General features: G+C 44.0%; 1 protein-coding gene across 7 annotated transcripts in view; it reads right to left on the bottom strand.

Annotated features, from left to right (window-relative positions):
• LOC114020138 overlaps positions 1-19,781 on the bottom strand; it is an 86,652-nt gene that overhangs the window by 16,452 nt on the left and 50,419 nt on the right. For 5 of the 7 annotated variants that reach the window (XM_043547559.1, XM_027825061.3, XM_027825060.3 and 2 more), the window contains exon 3: positions 6,346-6,567. In XM_043547559.1, the coding sequence (XP_043403494.1) occupies positions 6,346-6,567 (222 nt within the window). Of the gene's footprint in view, positions 1-6,345; positions 6,568-12,138; positions 12,269-13,281; positions 13,699-19,781 lie in introns of those variants that run through there. The other 2 variants (XM_037901915.2, XM_037901911.2) reach the window with 2 other exon arrangements.

The following is a 19,781-nucleotide window of genomic DNA, read 5'->3' as shown; positions in this document are numbered from 1 at the left end:
ATCATGGCAAGGAAAACCCGATTATCCTCAATCTGAGGCATCAATGATATAGTAGGTCAAACTGGAAACTGGCAAGAGCATAGAGGTATGGCTGAAACTGCTCAAAAGGCAGAACAGTTCACAGAGCGTGTGCTTTACTTGATTACCCTCCTCAGAGTTTCACACCTTGGTGACTTCATAGAATCACAGAATCATAGAATATCAGGGTTGGAAGGGACCCCAGAAGGTCATCTAGTCCAACCCCCTGCTCAAAGCAGGACCAAGTCCCAGTTAAATCATCCCAGCCAGGGCTTTGTCAAGCCTGACCTTAAAAACCTCTAAGGAAGGAGATTCTACCACCTCCCTAGGTAACGCATTCCAGTGTTTCACCACCCTCTTAGTGAAAAAGTTTTTCCTAATATCCAATCTAAACCTCCCCCATTGCAACTTGAGACCATTACTCCTCGTTCTGTCATCTGCTACCATTGAGAACAGTCTAGAGCCATCCTCTTTGGAACCCCCTTTCAGGTAGTTGAAAGCAGCTATCAAATCCCCCCTCATTCTTCTCTTCTGCAGACTAAACAATCCCAGCTCCCTCAGCCTCTCCTCATAACTCATGTGCTCTAGACCCCTAATCATTTTTGTTGCCCTTCGCTGGACTCTCTCCAATTTATCCACATCCTTCTTGTAGTGTGGGGCCCAAAACTGGACACAGTACTCCAGATGAGGCCTCACCAGTGTCGAATAGAGGGGAACGATCACGTCCCTCGATCTGCTCGCTATGCCCCTACTTATACATCCCAAAATGCCATTGGCCTTCTTGGCAACAAGGGCACACTGCTGACTCATATCCAGCTTCTCGTCCACTGTCACCCCTAGGTCCTTTTCCGCAGAACTGCTGCCTAGCCATTCGGTCCCTAGTCTGTAGCGGTGCATTGGATTCTTCCATCCTAAGTGCAGGACCCTGCACTTATCCTTATTGAACCTCATCAGATTTCTTTTGGCCCAATCCTCCAATTTGTCTAGGTCCTTCTGTATCCTATCCCTCCCCTCCAGCGTATCTACCACTCCTCCCAGTTTAGTATCATCCGCAAATTTGCTGAGAGTGCAATCCACACCATCCTCCAGATCATTTATGAAGATATTGAACAAAACCGGCCCCAGGACCGACCCCTGGGGCACTCCACTTGACACCGGCTGCCAACTAGACATGGAGCCATTGATCACTACCCGTTGAGCCCGACAATCTAGCCAGCTTTCTACCCACCTTATAGTGCATTCATCCAGCCCATACTTCCTTAACTTGCTGACAAGAATGCTGTGGGAGACCGTGTCAAAAGCTTTGCTAAAGTCAAGAAACAATACATCCACTGCTTTCCCTTCATCCACAGAACCAGTAATCTCATCATAAAAGGCGATTAGATTAGTCAGGCATGACCTTCCCTTGGTGAATCCATGCTGACTGTTCCTGATCACTTTCCTCTCATGTAAGTGCTTCAGGATTGATTCTTTGAGGACCTGCTCCATGATTTTTCCAGGGACTGAGGTGAGGCTGACTGGCCTGTAGTTCCCAGGATCCTCCTTCTTCCCTTTTTTAAAGATGGGCACTACATTAGCCTTTTTCCAGTCATCCGGGACTTCCCCCGTTCGCCACGAGTTTTCAAAGATAATGGCCAAGGGCTCTGCAATCACAGCCGCCAATTCCTTCAGCACTCTCGGATGCAATTCGTCCGGCCCCATGGACTTGTGCACGTCCAGCTTTTCTAAATAGTCCCTAACCACCTCTATCTCTACAGAGGGCTGGCCATCTCTTCCCCATTTTGTGATGCCCAGCACAGCAGTCTGGGAGCTGACCTTGTTAGTGAAAACAGAGGCAAAAAAAGCATTGAGTACATTAGCTTTTTCCACATCCTCTGTCACTAGGTTGCCTCCCTCATTCAGTAAGGGGCCCACACTTTCCTTGGCTTTCTTCTTGTTGCCAACATACCTGAAGAAACCCTTCTTGTTACTCTTGACATCTCTTGCTAGCTGCAGCTCCAGGTGCGATTTGGCCCTCCTGATATCTTTCCTACATGCCCGAGCAATATTTTTATACTCTTCCCTGGTCATATGTCCAACCTTCCACTTCTTGTAAGCTTCTTTTTTATGTTTAAGATCCGCTAGGATTTCACCATTAAGCCAAGCTGGTCGCCTGCCATATTTACTCTTCTTTCGACTCATCGGGATGGTTTGTCCCTGTAACCTCAACAGGGATTCCTTGAAATACAGCCAGCTCTCCTTGACTTGAAGGTCAATTAAGGATGAAGAGACATACACACAGCCAGCATCAGGGGAAAGAAATGTATTACATTTCTAAACAAAGTCCAACATGCACACTTCTTTCAGTCTCTCGTCATACCTTTCTTTTGGGGTATATTGATACTCAGCACATCAGACAAATGAGAATAACGTCCAGAAAGGAGAGTGCAAGCACTGATTGAAAATACTGGGGCCAATCCCATTAATCAATGGGAAAGTAGTTTTTAAAATAGGTTTCCAATATTAAAACCCAAACTAAAAAGGGGTAGAGGTCTGTGAAGAGTTTGTGTACATACCTTAGAGCTCTATTGATTTTACAGCTGGTCTGTGACTAGCATTTTCTCACCCTCTAGTAAGGTAAGATGTTTGTTTACTCACTACTGGCCGAGTCTATACTAAACACAGCCCCAAGACAGTCAGACATTTCATGACAGAGGCACTAAGTCTCATCTGTCCTGTATCATACCCTATACTGAATAGATCTCCTGTGCCATGAGACATCAGGAGAATGATATCTAATGTGTAGGGGGACCATGGCATTGAATACGAGGTTGGGTGAATTAAGCAGCATCTTCTTGGGCTTGACTTAATGCTTTGGAATACAGAAGGAAGGGGGTGTTACTAAGTTGGACAAAATGTAACTTCAGAGCCAGCACAAGATGAAGAGTAAATGAGTACCATAAGGTAACATTGATTTTTCAGTGCTCTGGCCAGAACATAATGCAACTGAAGGAACAGGGTAGAAACAGGAAACTTTCAGGGGATCCAGAAATGCAGTGGGAATTAACGAATTGTGCTGAGAATACTGGGTTGGATTCACCACGGCATTACTCCAATTATACACTGATTTAACTATAATGAAACTTCTGTTTTTGCTGGAGTTGTGAAGGTACAATTGTTTCTGGGAACCTTTGCTGATGCTTCTACCCTCTTTGTTTAGGGTAAACAGGAACTGAGTACACACATAGTGAATAAACAGACTAGGAAAGCATATGGTGAGTGCCTGCCTCCGTCACTTCTCTTCCCACAAGGAATTGACCTGCTCTAGACATTTCAAGTTCTACTTTTGGTTCTGGGAGAGGTCTCAGGACACTGATATGACAGGAAGTGCATTTAGACTTGTTGTTTTAGTAGTGAGCTTTGTTTTGGTGTGTGTAGGGAAATGTTTGTTGCTGGAACCGGTCATTTTTAGGCTGCTCCAGATACTTAAATAGGATCTGGTCCAAGAGGTGAATATAGCTGGACTGCTTGGTAATAGTGACCATAATATAATTACATTTAACATTCCTGTGGTGGGAAGAACACCTCAACAGCCCAACACGGCGGCATTTAATTTCAGAAAGGTGAACTATGCAAAAATGAGGAGGTTAGTTAAACAGAAATTCAAAAGGTACAGCACCAAAAGTGAAATCCCTGCAACCTGCATGGAAACTTTTTAAAGACACCATAATAGAGGCTCAACTTAAATGTATACCCCAAATTAAAAACAACACAGTAAAATAACTAAAAAAAGAGCCACCGTGGCTAAACAAAGTAGAAGAAGTACTGAGAGGCAAGAAGGTATCCTTTAAAAAGTGGAAGTTAAATCCTAGGGAGGAAAACAGGAGCGTAAACTCTGGCAAATTAAGTGTACAAATATGATTAGGAAAGCCAAAAAAAGAATTTGAACAGCTAGCCAAAAGACTCAAAAAGTAATTAAAAAAAAATTCTAAGTACATCAGAAGCAGGAAGCCTGCTAAACAACCAGCGGGGCCACTGGATGATCAAGATCTAAAGGAGCACTGAAGGACAATAAGGCAGTTGCGGAGAAACTAAATGAATTCTTTGAGTCAGTCTTCACTGCAGAGGATATAAGGAAGATTCCCACACCTGAGCCATTCTTTTTAGAGGACAAATCTGAGCAAACTTAACAGGAGTTGTAAGTCTGCATTCCTGATCTGTTCCCGGCAAAAGCATCACACAGACAGACCAACCCTTTGTCCCCCCCACTCCAGATATGAAAGTATCTTGTCCTCTCATTGGTCATTTTAGGTCAGGTGCCAGTGAGGTTATCTTAGCTTCTTAACCCTGTACAGGTGAAAGTGTTTTGCATCTGGCCAGGAGGGATTTTATAGCACTGTATACAGAAAGGTGGTTAGCCTTCCCTTTATATTTATGACAGGGGTATTGGTTTTCATAACCATTTGTCCCCATTACGAGTGGCACTTGTGGGGATACTGGGAAACTGGAGTGTCTAACGGAATTGCTTGTGTGACTTGTGGTTAGCCAGTGGGGTAAAACCAAAGTCCTCTGTGTCTGGCTGGTTTGGTTTGCCTTAGAGGTGGAAAAACCCCAGCCTTGGGCTGTAACTACCCTGCTTTAAGCAATTTGTCCTGAATTGGCGCTCTCAGTTGTGTCCCACCAAAGCCAGCATCGTTACACATGTATTAAATGTATTGGTGTATGATTTGATCATATTCTGCCAGCCACCCTTTTTGAATGGCAGAAAGGAATGGCCTAATGGGTCATTTGGTAAAGATGCATCAGCCAGAATCTGTGTCTGTGCTGATTTCAAAGGCAGTAACAGACCTAAGAGGGACACCAATTTGTTGTAGGTTTAGCATTTTAAAATAAGTAAAAGAATGCAAGGATTGTTTTTCTTTTGCATTGCAATTTGATGTTCCTGTTCAAAATGTTCTGTGTAAATTAATTTTGTTTTGTGTGTGAATGAGGAATGTGTGTGTTAAGAGATAAGTGTGAAGGCCATCGCTGAGCCAGATGTACGAGGGAGGAACCAGAAACAAACGCAAGGGCGCCAGGAGGCACAACATGTCCCTATTGAAATGTCAGAGGAGGGCAGACTGACGACTCTAAAGATGAGACAGGCACCTATCAATGGGGACAACATAGCTGTGATAAAGAATGAGAAGGACAATTTAAGAAAACAAGCACTCGTCAAATTACAATTGATTACAGCATAATGGTGCAAAACTCATTGGTCACAGTGAAGGAAAATCACTATATAAACAGGGTGCCTTGCCGTGAAACTTTGGGTTCGTCCTGCTAAGACTTCCCCGGAGCATCGTGTTGCGACCAGCGGAACCCAGCTCCTCCCTACCAGTGATCAACCTAGCTGGCCACTAGGTTGATCCAGACTCTGGACTGGTAACTGTAACATCGACTGGTGGGACAGTGTGTTTGTGTGTGTGCGTGGTGTGATTGAATGTATATGCTAATTGTTGTATCTTCAATAAACACGGCGTATTGCCTTTTCCCCCTATAAAAGATCCCGTGTGCTTCTTATAAGCATAACATGCCCACATCTTGAACACTGTGTGCAGATGTGGTCGCCCCATCTCAAAAAAGATATATTGGAATTGGAAAAGGTTCAGAAAAGGGCAACAAAAATGATTAGGGGTATGGAATGGATTTGGTATGAGGAGAGATTAATAAAACTGGGACTTTTCAGCTTGGAAAAGAGATGACTAAGGGAGCATATATGATTGAGGTCTATAAAATCATGACTGATATGGAGAAAGTAAATAAGGAAGTGTTATTTACTCCTCATAACACAAGAACTAGGAGTCACCAAATGAAATTAATAGGCAGCAGATTTAAAACAAACAAAATGAAGTATTTCTTCACACAGTCAACCTGTGGAACTTTTTGCCAGAGGATGTTGTGAAGGCCAAGACTATAACAGGGTTCAAAAAAGAACTAGATAAGTTCATAGAGGATAGGTCCATCAATGGCTATTAGCCAGGATGGGCAGTGATGGTGTCCCTAGCCTCTGTTTGCCTGAAGGTGGGAATGGGCGACAGGGCATGGATCACTTGATGATTACCTGTTCTGTTCATTCGCTCTGGGGCACCTGTATTGGCCACTGTTGGAAGACAGGATACTGTGCTGGATGGACCTTTGGTCTGAGCCAGTATGGCCGTTCTTATGTATTTCTGTGCTGAATGTCCTTCTCAGCCTGTTTTCTGAGGCCATTCAGCCCAAATTTCAGTACTGAATTCAGTCCTGAATTTTGCTTTGCACATTACCTCTCTCAGGCACACGCTTTAGTTATAGTAAAGAAAAGTTTACCTTCACATTTACTTGATGATTTCTTTAGGTTTTGATATTTACGTGTAGTTTCCTGGTCCACTGGTATCCGAGATGCAGTTGATTTTTTCTGTTTATTTTTACCACACCTTATTTGTCGTTTTCTAATCTTCACCTCAGAAGGCTTTTGGAATCTTGAGCGCAATATCATTGTTGAAGACACTGGAAAATCCTGGTAATCTGTCTTGAAACTCTCTTCTAGTCCTAAATATAAATGATAGTTCAGTCACAATACTTTGCATTAGAGATTAGAACCAGTTTTTATGTTGCAAAGATTGTTAACATATTGACTTCTCAAGTCTTAACAATTGAGATAAAGCTGGGGTAAATTTAGTAAATTGTTGCTTGCTTATATTTTCTACTGTTGTAGCTGGTGACTCAAGATATTTAAGTGCCAGATGCGCTAAAGATTCATGTGCCTCTTCATGATTCGGCCATCGTTCCAGAGGAACGCTTCCATGCTGATGACGCTTGTTAAAAAAATAATGTGTTAATTAAATTTGTGACTGAACTCCTTGGGGGAGAATTGTATGTCTCCTGCTTTGTTTTACCCACATTCTGCCATATATTGCATGTGATAGCAGTCTCGGATGATGACCCAGCACATATTCATTTTAAGAACACTTTTACTGCAAATTTGATAAAAATGCAAAGAAGATACCAATGTGAAATTTCTAAAGATAGTCACAGCACTCAACCCAAGATTTAAGAATCTGAAGTACCTTCCAAAATCTGAGAGAGACGAGGTGCGGAGCATGCTTTCTTTTTGAAGTCTTAAAAGAGCGACACACTGATGTGGAAACTACAGAATCCAAACCACCAAAAAAGAAAATCAGCCTTCTGCTGGTGGCATCTAACTCAGATAATGAAGTTGAACACGCATCGGTCAGCACTGCTTTGGATCGTTATCGAGCAGAACCCATCATCAGCATAGACGCGTGTCCTCTGGAATGGTGGTTGAAGCATGAAAGGACATATGAATCTTTAGTGCATCTGGCACGTGAATATCTTGCAACACCAGCTACAATTGTGCCACGTGAACGCCTGTTCTCACTTTCAGGTGACATTGTAAATAAGAAGTGGACAGCATTATCTCCTGTAAATGTAAACAAACTTGTTTCTCTTAGCGGTTGGATGAACAAGAAGTTGGACTGAGTGGAGTTGTAGGCTCTAAAGTTTTACACTGTTTTATTTTTGAATGCAGATTTTTTTGTACATAATTCTACATTTGTAAATTCAACTTTCATGATAAAGAGATTGCACTACAGTACTTGTATGAGGTGAACTGAAAAACACTCTTTTTGTTTATCATTTTTACACTGCAAATATTTGTAATCAAAATAATATAAAATGATCACTGTATACTTTGTATTCTGTGTTGTAATTGAAATGGATATATATGAAAATGTAGAAAAACATCCAAAATATTTAATAAATTTCAATTGGTATTCTATTGTTTAACAGTGCGATTAATCACATTTAATTTTTTTAATCACAATTAATTTTTCTGAGTTAATTGCATGAGTTAATTAATGTGATTAATCGACAGCCCTACTAAATAGTAAAATCAAACTTGTCTGGATTAAAATCTGAGAGATCAGTGGTTACCATGGAGCCTATTACATCAGAGCTGACATGCATTCTAGCATGAAGTCCAGCATGAAGTATTGCAGTAGATTACTCAAATTCAGTTTTAGGAGTCAGACTGAAAACATCCCAGACAGTATATAGGGAAGTATACTGCTGGCACCACCCTGGTGGCACCAAGCACGGCATCATGTTGGTAAGGGGTGAGGTGGCATTCATTAACTGTAATATTGGAAACTATCAACCATACTGCCATCCAAAAAGCAGAAGTGTCTGTTGGGGCTGAAAAGTGAAAATGGCAGGTTACCAGAGTTGTTACTATGCAACATCAGCAAGCCTAGGTGGCTTTTTGTCCTAGGTACAGAAGGAAAGAGATTATTTAGGATTTAGTGCATCCATGGCCACAATGCTGTAGCCAATGTGGTTTCCTGAAGAGCGAAGTATGTAATGTGATTCAGTGGCAAAATCCAGACCTTAGTTTCATTTTCCTATATATAAATTGGTGATAAATAATGCTTACTTACCTGCCCCAGTGGTAAGGATTGTGTATCGATAGACAAAACCACTTGATGAGTGTTAAGCCTCACACAGCATTGGCCAGAACAGCAAATGCTGTGCCTGGAAAGTATACTATCTGCACTAAAAGAGAGTCTTACTGAACAAGAGAGGAGCATGTCTGCAACTTCTAAAATTGGGAGAGGTAAACAATGACAATTTAAATGACCATCTGTTCCTATTTGGCATGAAGATGATGGTGATGATGAATGTATCAGCTCAGCTTCCTTATAAAGTGTCCAAGAAGAAGTCCAAAGCAACCTCATCACAAGACAGAATGGGCAAGATCCAATGTGGCCACATCCCCATGAACTTTCAAGCTCCATTTTTTTAACCTTATTGATATTTTTTGTGTTGGGTGCTGTGGCGCACACCTGTAATCCCAGCTACTTGGGAGGCTAAGGCTGGCAGATTGCTTGAGCTCAGGGGTTCTGGGCTGTGCTGTGCTATGCCAATCAGCTGTCCAGTGCCACTGACAGCTTGGCCAGTGGGTGGCTGAAGGACTGGCTACAACAACACGAATGGGGTGTTGTGATTGCGCTCTGTCGGTGAGGGATGATGGCCCAATTGATCAAGGTGATATTGTTTGTATATAAAATAAACAAAACTAAATGAAATACCATATAAATAACAAAATTCAATGTTCATTTGTAAAACCTGAAACAAAACAAACCCTGAACCCATAGTGGTGGTGCAAGGTATCAATTATTAAAGTGACTAAACAGATAAAATGAGAACATACCCTAGGAATATCAGGGACTAATATATACTAAACTGCAAAAGTATGCAGCAGGTTCAGGTGACCAGACATCCTCATTTTTTCCCAAGCATTTCTATTAGGCCAAGTCATTTTTTCTATTGCTGCAACAGAAGAGAGCTCACTAAGCCAATCTGTGTGAGAGAGAGGAATTGCAGATTTCCATTTTCTCAAATTAACTCTTTTGGCCACTAAAAATTTACTGTAACTTCTTAATGTTAACTACAAGAGGCCACAGCAATGGTTCCCTAACCCACCCAGCAATATTGTTAATCTATCCAACTATACTCTTAGCCCAGTAGAAGAATCTGTCCTATCTCGGGGCCTGTCCTTCTGCCCCTCCACCCCCACGAACATGATACAGTTCTGTGGTGACCTAGAATCCTATTTTCGACGTCTCCGACTCAAGGAATATTTCCAACACACCTCCGAACAACATACTAATCCGGAGACCTTCCTACCAACACTACAAAAAGAAGGATTCTAGGTGGACTCCTCCTGAAGGTCGAAATAACAGATTGGACTTCTACATAGAGTACTTCCGCTGACGTGCACGGGCTGAAATTGTGGAAAAGCAGCATCACTTGCCCCATAACCTCAGCCGTGCAGAACACAATGCCATCCACAGCCTCAGAAACAACTCTGACATCATAATCAAAAAGGCTGACAAAGGAGGTGCTGTGTCATCATGAATAGGTCGGAATATGAACAAGAGGCTGCGCGGCAGCTCTCCAACACCACTTTCTACAAGCCATTAACCCTCAGTGGGATCAGAGGGTTACCAAAAGAAACTACAGCATTTGCTCAAGAAACTCCCTGAAAAAGCGCAAGAACAAATCCGCACAGACACACCCCTGGAACCCCGACCTGGGATATTCTATCTGCTACCCAAGATCCATAAACCTGGAAATCCTGGGCGCCCCATCATCTCAGGCATTGGCACCCTGACAGCAGGATTGTCTGGCTATGTAGACTCCCTCCTCAGGCCCTACGCTACCAGCACTCCCAGCTATCTTCGAGACACCACTGACTTCCTGAGGAAACTACAATCCATTGGTGATCTTCCTGAAAACACCATCCTGGCCACTATGGATGTAGAAGCCCTCTACACCAACATTCCACACAAAGACGGACTACAAGCCGTCAGGAACACTATCCCCGATAATGTCACGGCAAACCTGGTGGCTGAACTTTGTGACTTTATCCTCACCCATAACTATTTCACATTTGGGGACAATGTATACCTTCAAATCAGCGGCACTGCTATGGGTACCCGCATGGCCCCAAAGTATGCCAACATTTTTATGGCTGACTTAGAACAACGATTCCTCAGCTCTCGTCCCCTAATGTCCCTACTCTACTTGCGCTATATTGATGACATCTTCATCATCTGGACCCATGGAAAAGAAGCCCTTGAGGAATTCCACCATGATTTCAACAATTTCCATCCCACCATCAACCTCAGCCTGGACCAGTCCACACAAGAGATCCACTTCCTGGACACTACAGTGCTAATTAGCAATGGTCACATAAACACCACCCTATACCGAAACCTACTGACCTCTATTCCTACCTACATGCCTCCAGCTTTCACCCAGACCACACCACACGATCCATTGTCTACAGCCAAGCTGTACGATACAACCGCATTTGCTCCAACCCCTCAGACAAACGCCTAAAGATCTCTATCAAGCATTCTTACAACTACAATACCCACCTGCTGAAGAGAAGAAACAGATTGATAGAGCCAGAAGAGTACCCAGAAGTCACCTACTACAGGACAGGCCCAACAAAGAAAATAACAGAACGCCACTAGCCATCACCTTCAGCCCCCAACTAAAACCTCTCCAACTCATCATCAAGGATCTACAACCTATCCTGAAGGACGACCCATCGCTCTCACAAATCTTGGGAGACAGGCCAGTCCTTGCCTACAGACAGCCCCCCAACCTGAAGCAAATGCTCACCAGCAACCACTCACCCCACAACAGAACCACTAACCCAGGAACCTGTCCTTGCAACAAAGCCCGTTGCCAACTGTGCCCACATATCTATTCAGGGGACACCATCATAGGGCCTAATCACATCAGCCACACTATCAGAGGCTCGTTCACCTGCACATCTACCAATGTGATATATGCCATCATGTGCCAGCAGTGCCCCTCTGCCATGTACGTTGGTCAAACTGGACAGTCTCTACGTAAAAGAATAAATGGAGACAAATCAGATGTCAAGAATTATAACATTCATAAACCAGTCGGAGAACACTTCAATCTCTCTGGTCACTCGATTACAGACCTAAAAGTTGCAATTCTTCAACAAAAAGACTTCAGAAACAGACTCCAACGAGAGACTGCTGAATTGGAATTAATTTGCAAACTGGATACAATTAACTTAGGCTTGAATAGAGACTGGGAGTGGTTGAGTCATTACACAAAGTAAAACTATTTCCCCTTGTTTAATCCCCCCCCCCCCCCATTCCTCAGACGTTCTTGTTAACTGCTGGAAGTGGCCCACCTTGATTATCGCTACAAAGGGTTTTCTCTCCCCCCTCCCCCCCCACTCTCCTGCTGGTAATAGCTCATCTTAAGTGATCACTCTCCATACAGTATGCATGATAAACACCCATTTTTTCATGTTCTGTGTGTATATAAATTTCCTCACTGTATTTTCCACTGAATGCATCCGATGAAGTGAGCTGTAGCTCACAAAAGCTTATGCTCAAATAAATTGGTTAGTCTCTAAGGTGCCACAAGTACTCCTTTTCTTTTTGGTATTACCCATTCATTCCTAAAATACATGAGCTTGGAGAAGGAAAGATAGCAACAGTTAAAGTTTGAGAGAGCACTGAATATGGTGTTCCAAAACACATGCACTTTTTTGACAGGTATAGAGGATGTGTGAAAGATTGGCTTGGGACTGTTTGCATCTCAACATTCAGTATGTTGCCAATCTAGCTTTCAGCAAATGTTCTGGAATCCAGTAGGGCCTGTTTAATATCTTGTTCTGGAAGAATTGCAAGGATAAAGAACTTGAAGAATCTTTCACATTATGCCAGATATTCCCATGTTTCTGTTGTCATGATAAGGCTAAGTTCTTTTTCCCATTTTTCTTGGAGACTGAGAGTGAGAGGGTTATGCAGAGTTGGGGTGTGGGGTCAGGGCTGGAGCAGGCAGTTAGGGTGCAGGGGACAGGCTCTGGGAGGAAATTGGGGTGCGGAGGACAGGCTGGGGCAGGAGGAGGGGTGCGGAGGACAGGCTCTGGGAGAGAGTTTGTGTGCGGGGTCTGGGCGGGGGCAGGGGGTTGGGGTACAGGAGGGGGCTCAGGGCTGGGGCTGCGCTGCAGGGGGTGACAGCTCTGGCTAGGGGCACAGGCTTTGTGGTGGGATGGGGCTGGGGATGACGAGCTTGAAGTGCAGGCAGGCTGCCCCAGGGCTAGGGCCAGAGAGGAGAACTCCCCCCAACCCTCTCCCACCTCCGGAGGAGGAATCCCCATTTTCCCCCCTACCCCACCCTGGCAGCACGCTCACCTCACACCACTGTCACTGCACATGCTCCTAGGGCCCCTCTCAGGTCCAGGAAGCCCCCTCACCTCCCGCTATGGTGGGTGCCCGGGGGGGGGGGGGGAGAGGAGGCTGCCATCACATGTGGCCTCCTCCCCTGCTGCTGCCCCTCACTGGGGGGTGGGGGATGGGGCTGCCCCTTGCCCAGTGTGGGGCAGGAGTGGTGGCTGCGTGGCGGGGGGGGGGGGGGGAGGGTAGGGTGTCACAACACTCACCCAAGCCCCAGCTGCTCAGGTCCAGGAAGGCGCCCCCTCCCTCGCCTCCCCTGTGGTGGGTGGGTGCTAGTGGGGTGGGGGGGGGAGGCAGCTGCCATTACATGTGGCTTCCTCCCCTGCTGCCTGTCACCGTAGCCTCACGGGGGATGGGGCTGCCCCTTACTCAGCATGGGACAGGAGCGGTGACTGTGGGCTGCGGGGGGAGGGGGGAGGGAGGGCGGATCACAGGGTCGGACACTCACCCAAGCCCCAGCAGCTGCTCAGGTGAGTCCGGTCCAGTCCCGACGTCTCCCAGCTGGAAGCCCCCTTGGTGTTGCCTCCTGGTGGGTGCTGGGGAGCGGAGGGCTGCCAATCATGCGCCCCCTCCCGCTCCTCAGCTGCGGCAGCAGCAGCCAGCTGCCTCAGCCTGCCGCCGGCGCTGCTCCCCTGCTGCAGCCCCGCAGCGGCCGGCAGCTCAGGCGAGGGAGAGCAGCGCGGAGCGGCAGGGCAGCCGCCCGCTTTCAACCAGGCCGGGACGCTCTGGGGCCCGGGGGAGGCGCGCAGGCGGGCGGGAGCTGGGGGACGCTCCAGGCGGGGCTGGGGGAGAGACCCGGCTCCAAACATTGGTGGGGCAGAGTCCCCGGCCCTGAATATTCCTGGAGCCCGGGCTCCCCCGTCCCGGGCCCATCTAACTCCCCACCCCTGTTTATCCCTAATTAGGGCTAGCCCACCCTCCCTGTGCAAATAGGCAGGCTATCTGGCTTCTCGGACATGTACTGACCTTTTCTTGATGTGTGGGCTTAACACCTCATCGCTCTATGGCTTTAGCTGAACCCTCTTTCTCCAAGTTAATGCCCATAAGGACATATTTACAGTCTCAAATGCCGCAGTAGAGCTTGAGTGCTTTAGCTCTGTTGAAAGTCCAGTTGGCAAGCAGTTGGACTTCACAGAATTGATTGATATTTTTGCAGCCATAAAAGCAAGAAGGATTGTGTTGTGGTGATTCTATCTGCATACTGGATTAATTTTTTTTATTAATTTAAGATGAAGGGCTACCTTACTTATTCCAGGTGAGGGACTGGTTGCTGGTTTAACTCATCAGTTTTATGTAATTGATAATCTGAAGTTGATTCTGCATGATCTACTTCAGTGTTTTGCTTTCATGGACATTGTGACTAAGTGGGGATTTTCCCTTGTTGTGTTGTATGTGAGTCTTACTGTTGAGCCAATGTGAGTTTTAATATTTTTGCATGAATACTGTGTGTGCCTTGTTTCAGAGTAACAACCGTGTTAGTCTGTATTTGCAAAAAGAAAAGGAGTACTTGTGGCACCTTAGAGACTAACCAATTGCTCAAATAAATTGGTTAGTCTCTAAGGTGCCACAAGTACTCCTTTTCTTTTTTTGTGTGTGCCTTGGTTTCCCTGTGTGCTGCACCAATATCTCGTGGTGGGAATAGGGCTGTGTGACTTTGGCTGAGACCTCTGGGGCAGGTAAGGCTGCTTCATCTGCCTGCACCTATGCTATGACCGGTGTCCTTCATAACCGGAGACCCAGGATGGGGATCCCAGAGCTACCACCAGTTGTCACTGAGTCACCGGGCGATGCTCTGGAACTACTCCGATGAAGGCAGTCAGGACTCTCAAATCATCCCTGATTCAATTACGTATGCAGTATAGTTGTAGTTTTCCCAGGATATTAGAGAGACAGGGTGGATGTTGTAATATCTTGTCAGACATACTTTGTTGAGGACTCAGAGTAGCAGCTGTGTTAGCCTGTATTTGCAAAAAGAAAAGGAGTACTTGTGGCACCTTAGAGACTAACATTTATTTGAGCATAAGCTTTTGTGAGCTACAGCTCACTTCATCAGATGCAATTCTTTGCCAGATGATGCAGCCGATGAAGTGAGCTGTAGCTTACGAAAGCTTATGCTCAAATAAATTTGTTAGTCTCTAAGGTGCCACAAGAACTCCTTTTCTTTTTGTTGAGGAAGAGTCAACATGGTTTTAGTAAAGGGAAATCATGCCTTACCAATTTACCAGAATTCTTTGAGGGGGTCAACAAGCATGTGGACCAACGGGATCCAGTGGATATAGTGTACTTAGATTTTCAGAAAGCCTTTGACAAGATCCCTCACCAAAGGCTCTTATGCAAAGTAAGCTGCCATGGGATAAGAGGGAAGGTGCTCTTGTGGATTGGTAACTGGTTAAAAGATAGGAAACAAAGGGTAGGTATAACTGGTCAGTTTTCAGAATGGAGAGAAGTAAATCGTGGTGTCCCCCAGGGGTCTGTTCTGGAACCAGTCCTATTCAACATATTCATAAATGATCTGGAAAAAGGGGTAAACAGTGAGGTGGCAAAATTTGCAGATGATACAAAATTACTAAAGATAGTTGAACCCACGTAGACTGCGAAGAGCTGCAAAAGGATCTCTCAAAACTGGGTGACTGGGCAACAAAATGGCAGATGAAATTCAGTGTTGACACATGCAAAGTAATGCTCATTGGAAAGCATAATCCCAACTATACGTATAAAATGATGGGGTCTAAATTATCTGTTACCACTCAAGAAAGAGATCTTGGAGTCATTGTGGATCATTCTCTGAAAACATCCACTCAATGTGCAGCGGCAGTCAAAAAAGTGAACAGAATGCTGGGAATAATTAAGAAAGGGATAGATAATAAGACAGAAAATATTGTATTTCCTCCATGTAAATCCATGGTATGCCCACATCTTGAACACTGTGTGCAGATGTAGTCACCCCATCTCAAAAGAGATATATTGGGATTAGAAAAGGTTCAGAAAAGGGCAACAAAAATGATTAGGGGTATTTTACTGCTCCAGGAGCAGTAAAACCAACTGCCCCTGTTTTGTTTGTTTTAATATAAACTGAGTATCAAGGGAGCAAAGATTAACTTGGGCTACTGAAGTGTTTAATCTTGCAGCCAAATAAATCTGAACAGATGGGATGGCTTCCATATGAGGAAAAAATAATAAGACTGGGACTTTTCAGCTTGTAAAAGAGATGGCTAAGGGGAGATATGATTGAGGTCTATAAAATCATGACTGGTGTGGACAAAGTAGATAAGGAAATGGTTTGTACTACTTCTCATAACACAAGAACTAGGGGTCACCAAATGAAATTAATAGGCAGCAGGTTTAAAACAAATAAAAGGAAGTATTTCTTCACACAGCACACAGTCAACCTGTGGAACTCTTTGCCAGAGGATGTTGTGAAGGCCAAGAACTAGATAAGTTCATGGAGAATAGGTCCATCAATGGCTATTAGCCAGCCTGGGCAGGGATGGTGTCCCTAGCCTCTGTTTGCCAGAAGGTAGGAATGGGCGACAGGGCATGGATCACTTGATGATTACCTGTTCTGTTCATTCCCTCTGGGGCACCTGGTATTGGCCACTGTTGGAAGACAGGATACTGGGCTAGATGGACCTTTGGTCTGACCCAGGAGAGCCATTCTTATGTTCTTATCTTTTATTTGATCAACAAAAGTAGGTCAAATAAAAGATATTACCCTCACCCACCTTGTCTGTCTGCTTCATACATGTTAGCCTGTGTGTTTATGGGGCTTTTCAGTCAGATTAAGTTAACTCAATTGTATTAATGCAGTTGAAAATTTTCAAAGCTGAAAATATGAGGAATTAGTTAATTGCATACTATGCACTGTCATTGTTAGTGATCACATTATAATGGAAGCCAGTAGGATATTATAGTACAGTTAAACACTCATTTAAACTTGTTTCCAATACACTACTGCTATCTTGGGTTGCCCCCTCTAAATTCCTAAAGTGGGGTTCAAGACACAGTGTATTTTGTCTTCACAGCAATAATATTTCCACTTTCAGAGAGGTATACAGTGTTAGCCTGCAAGGAGTAGGATCCGAAAACTTTCCTGGGAATGTTTGACTGTCATACATGCCATTTTTGAGCAAAACAATGTTTCTGACCAATAACATTCACCCACATTTCCAAATTATTAAACCATTCCACATAATTTATGCATTTGATTAAAATTTGCATTGCATCTGAATTTCCAAATAATCTTGTTAACTTGTGCTTATGAAGAAATTTACAAAAACAATACTCCTTAGTCACTAGCATACTGGAGCTACCCTTAGAATAGTTCCAAATGTTTTAATACAATTGAACAGTGGCTCCCAAACTTAGTTTTGGAGCCCCACTGTAATAGTGGCCCACACCATTCAGGACTCAAAAAGTCATGATACTTATATTTCCCAACCTCCCTGTCAAAGAAGTTAGCATCTGACTCCATGGTGAGAAACTAGGACCCAAAGGTATTCCCTGAGGAGACAGCAACTAATTTTCAAAAGTAAATATATAAAGTGGACAGTTTCTTAGGAAATTTGCTGCTGTTGCTAAGAGAAAAAACTACTCCTAATTACTGAAAGACTGTTATAAATCCATGCACTTTTGTTTAATTGAGTTGTGAGCCTTGTTTAAATAAGCATCTGGAGGAACTGAAAGCTTGTGTGATGGAGCTTCATTTTTTGTTGGCCTTGTAGAATAAATAACCAAGTCTTTTCCCCAAAAAACATTTTTACAACTGTAGTAAAAGGAGCTCTTGTTGATTATGACAAGGATTTTGGAACTAGACTTGCTCACAGACCCATTGAGACAGACTGACGGGCACACTCTTAACCCCATCTCCCCACCACTATCACCAAGACATCCCCCTGCAGTTATCACCTTCTCTGCATTTTTCTATTTTCTGTCTCTTACTCCTGGCTTTTATTAGCCTTTGTATCTATTTTGTGTCTCTTTTCCTGTGTAATTTTTTTGGCCTTCTATTTTCTGTCACACTTTTTTTCCTTGTTATTTTGTTCTTCCTGTCCATTTTCTCCTCCTTTTTTCCTCCCCTTCTCCTCTCCGCTCCCCCACCCCGAATCCTCTCAGAGAGACCATGATGTACACACACACTACCTTAACCAGAGAACTATGTACTGCTTAGGGTGGGAAGTCTGATACATAGTTTGCTCCAGGAGCAGTAAAACCACCTCTGCTGTTCTGTTTATATTAACATAAGCTGAGTATCAAGGGAGCAAAGAAGGTTAACTTGGGCTGCCTAAGTGTTTGATTTTGCAGCCAAATAAATCTGAACAGATCCCCTGACTGATTTCAACGGGGTCATCCCAGAAGAAGAGAGCGTTAGAAAAATTTGCCTGATGCATTCGCCGCATCTGCAGCAGCACATCTAAGGAGGGGGACAAGACAGATCCAGATTATGCAGCTTTCCTTATCCCCACTACAGTTCTCCTTTGCCCTGAGCAGCTGCTCCCATTTCCCCGACACACAAAATGATAGTATTTCTATTGTAAACTAACATAGAATACTGTATATTAAAGCAGAATTTAAAAGCCTTGGAACTCACTTCCAATGCAACATGATCCAAATGTTATTTCAGTCTATATATAAACCCAAGGTAACTTCATAACTAAATCTCTTCATGAGACGGGACAGGCATTTTTCACTAAATGAGATTGAGGAGCAGTTTATACTCAAGTTGAAAAAATCCTATTTAGCAAAGGTGATCTGTAACTCCTTTGGGTTTGATGTAAGCCTTTAAATATTACAATTAAACAATAGATTACATAGAACCTATACCAACCTGAAGCACAGTCTTGATCAGCTGAATTATCTTGCAGTTAGTTAATCTTTAGTAAATCCACAGATTAAAAATGGGAAAGAAATTCAGAGTGAAAAATAATCTTAAAACAAAATCATTTTAAAGCCAGTTATAGAATCATTTTTAGTTTCTAAACTTGCTGTCTGATAAACCATTTTAACGGAAGCACTTCTAGAAACCTGTTGTAGCCTATCCTTGCTTACCTTATTGTGCTGGCTAATGCCTTGGCTGGAGTAATTTGGTTCAGCAATTGCTCAGTTACAGCCAATTTATTCGGTGGACATGTGGCAGAGATCCAGACCATAAAAGAAAAAAAGTTGGATGTGGACCTAGTCCTTTCACAGGATGAAATCATGAGTGATTGCTGCATTCATACTCCCACACATCCACAAAAGTCCAGTTAAATAGCCTTTGTGCAAGAGGACTCTATGGGGTTTGGAAATGATCAAAACAGGGCAACCTTTTCCACATTCCAATTATTGTAGATCTACCCAAATGGTGGAAAGAAATGCCCAGTGTTTTGCTAGTGCCAGACACTTTTCTAAAGGCCCACAGGGCCAACTGCTAGAAATAAGGCTTTCTTCCAGTAAGTACAAAAAGAAAAACACATGAGGAAAACAAGGTCAATACTAGTAATGCAGTTTGAGTAGCCTGTTAAACTTTGTAAAGATTATGCAACAGTTTTAGGGCCTGATTCACAGCCTTTCAGTGGGTGAAAGAGTAATATAACAGGAGCATGGCCAACGCACCACCCACTTTATGAAAAAAAAGAGGGAAAATAAGTGCAAAAAATCAAAACTTAAAGCACAAAAATACAGCATCTAAATATGGACAATTTGATTCCGATGCCTTGCCAGCTTTATGTTGGTGGAAGAGCTGGTCCACAAATGGTTAGGGTTGCCAACCCTCCCGGTTTCGCCAGGAATCTCCTGGAATCAGGCTCCATCTCCTGGAGGCTACTGAAGCAAAACAGGGAGATTTTAGGCGCTTAAAGTCCAGCGGCACAGTGGAGCCAAGGCAGGCTCCCTCCCTGCCCTGGCCCTGCACTATTCCCAGAAGTGGCCGGCACGTCCCTGGGTCCTGGGGTGGGACAGGGAGTCTCCACC

The sequence above is a fragment of the Chelonia mydas genome, chromosome 5 (genome assembly GCF_015237465.2).
Source record: "Chelonia mydas isolate rCheMyd1 chromosome 5, rCheMyd1.pri.v2, whole genome shotgun sequence".
Classification (NCBI taxonomy): domain Eukaryota; kingdom Metazoa; phylum Chordata; order Testudines; family Cheloniidae; genus Chelonia; species Chelonia mydas.
Note: the sequence above shows the minus strand (reverse complement) of the source record. Positions and strands in the feature narration are given on the sequence as shown.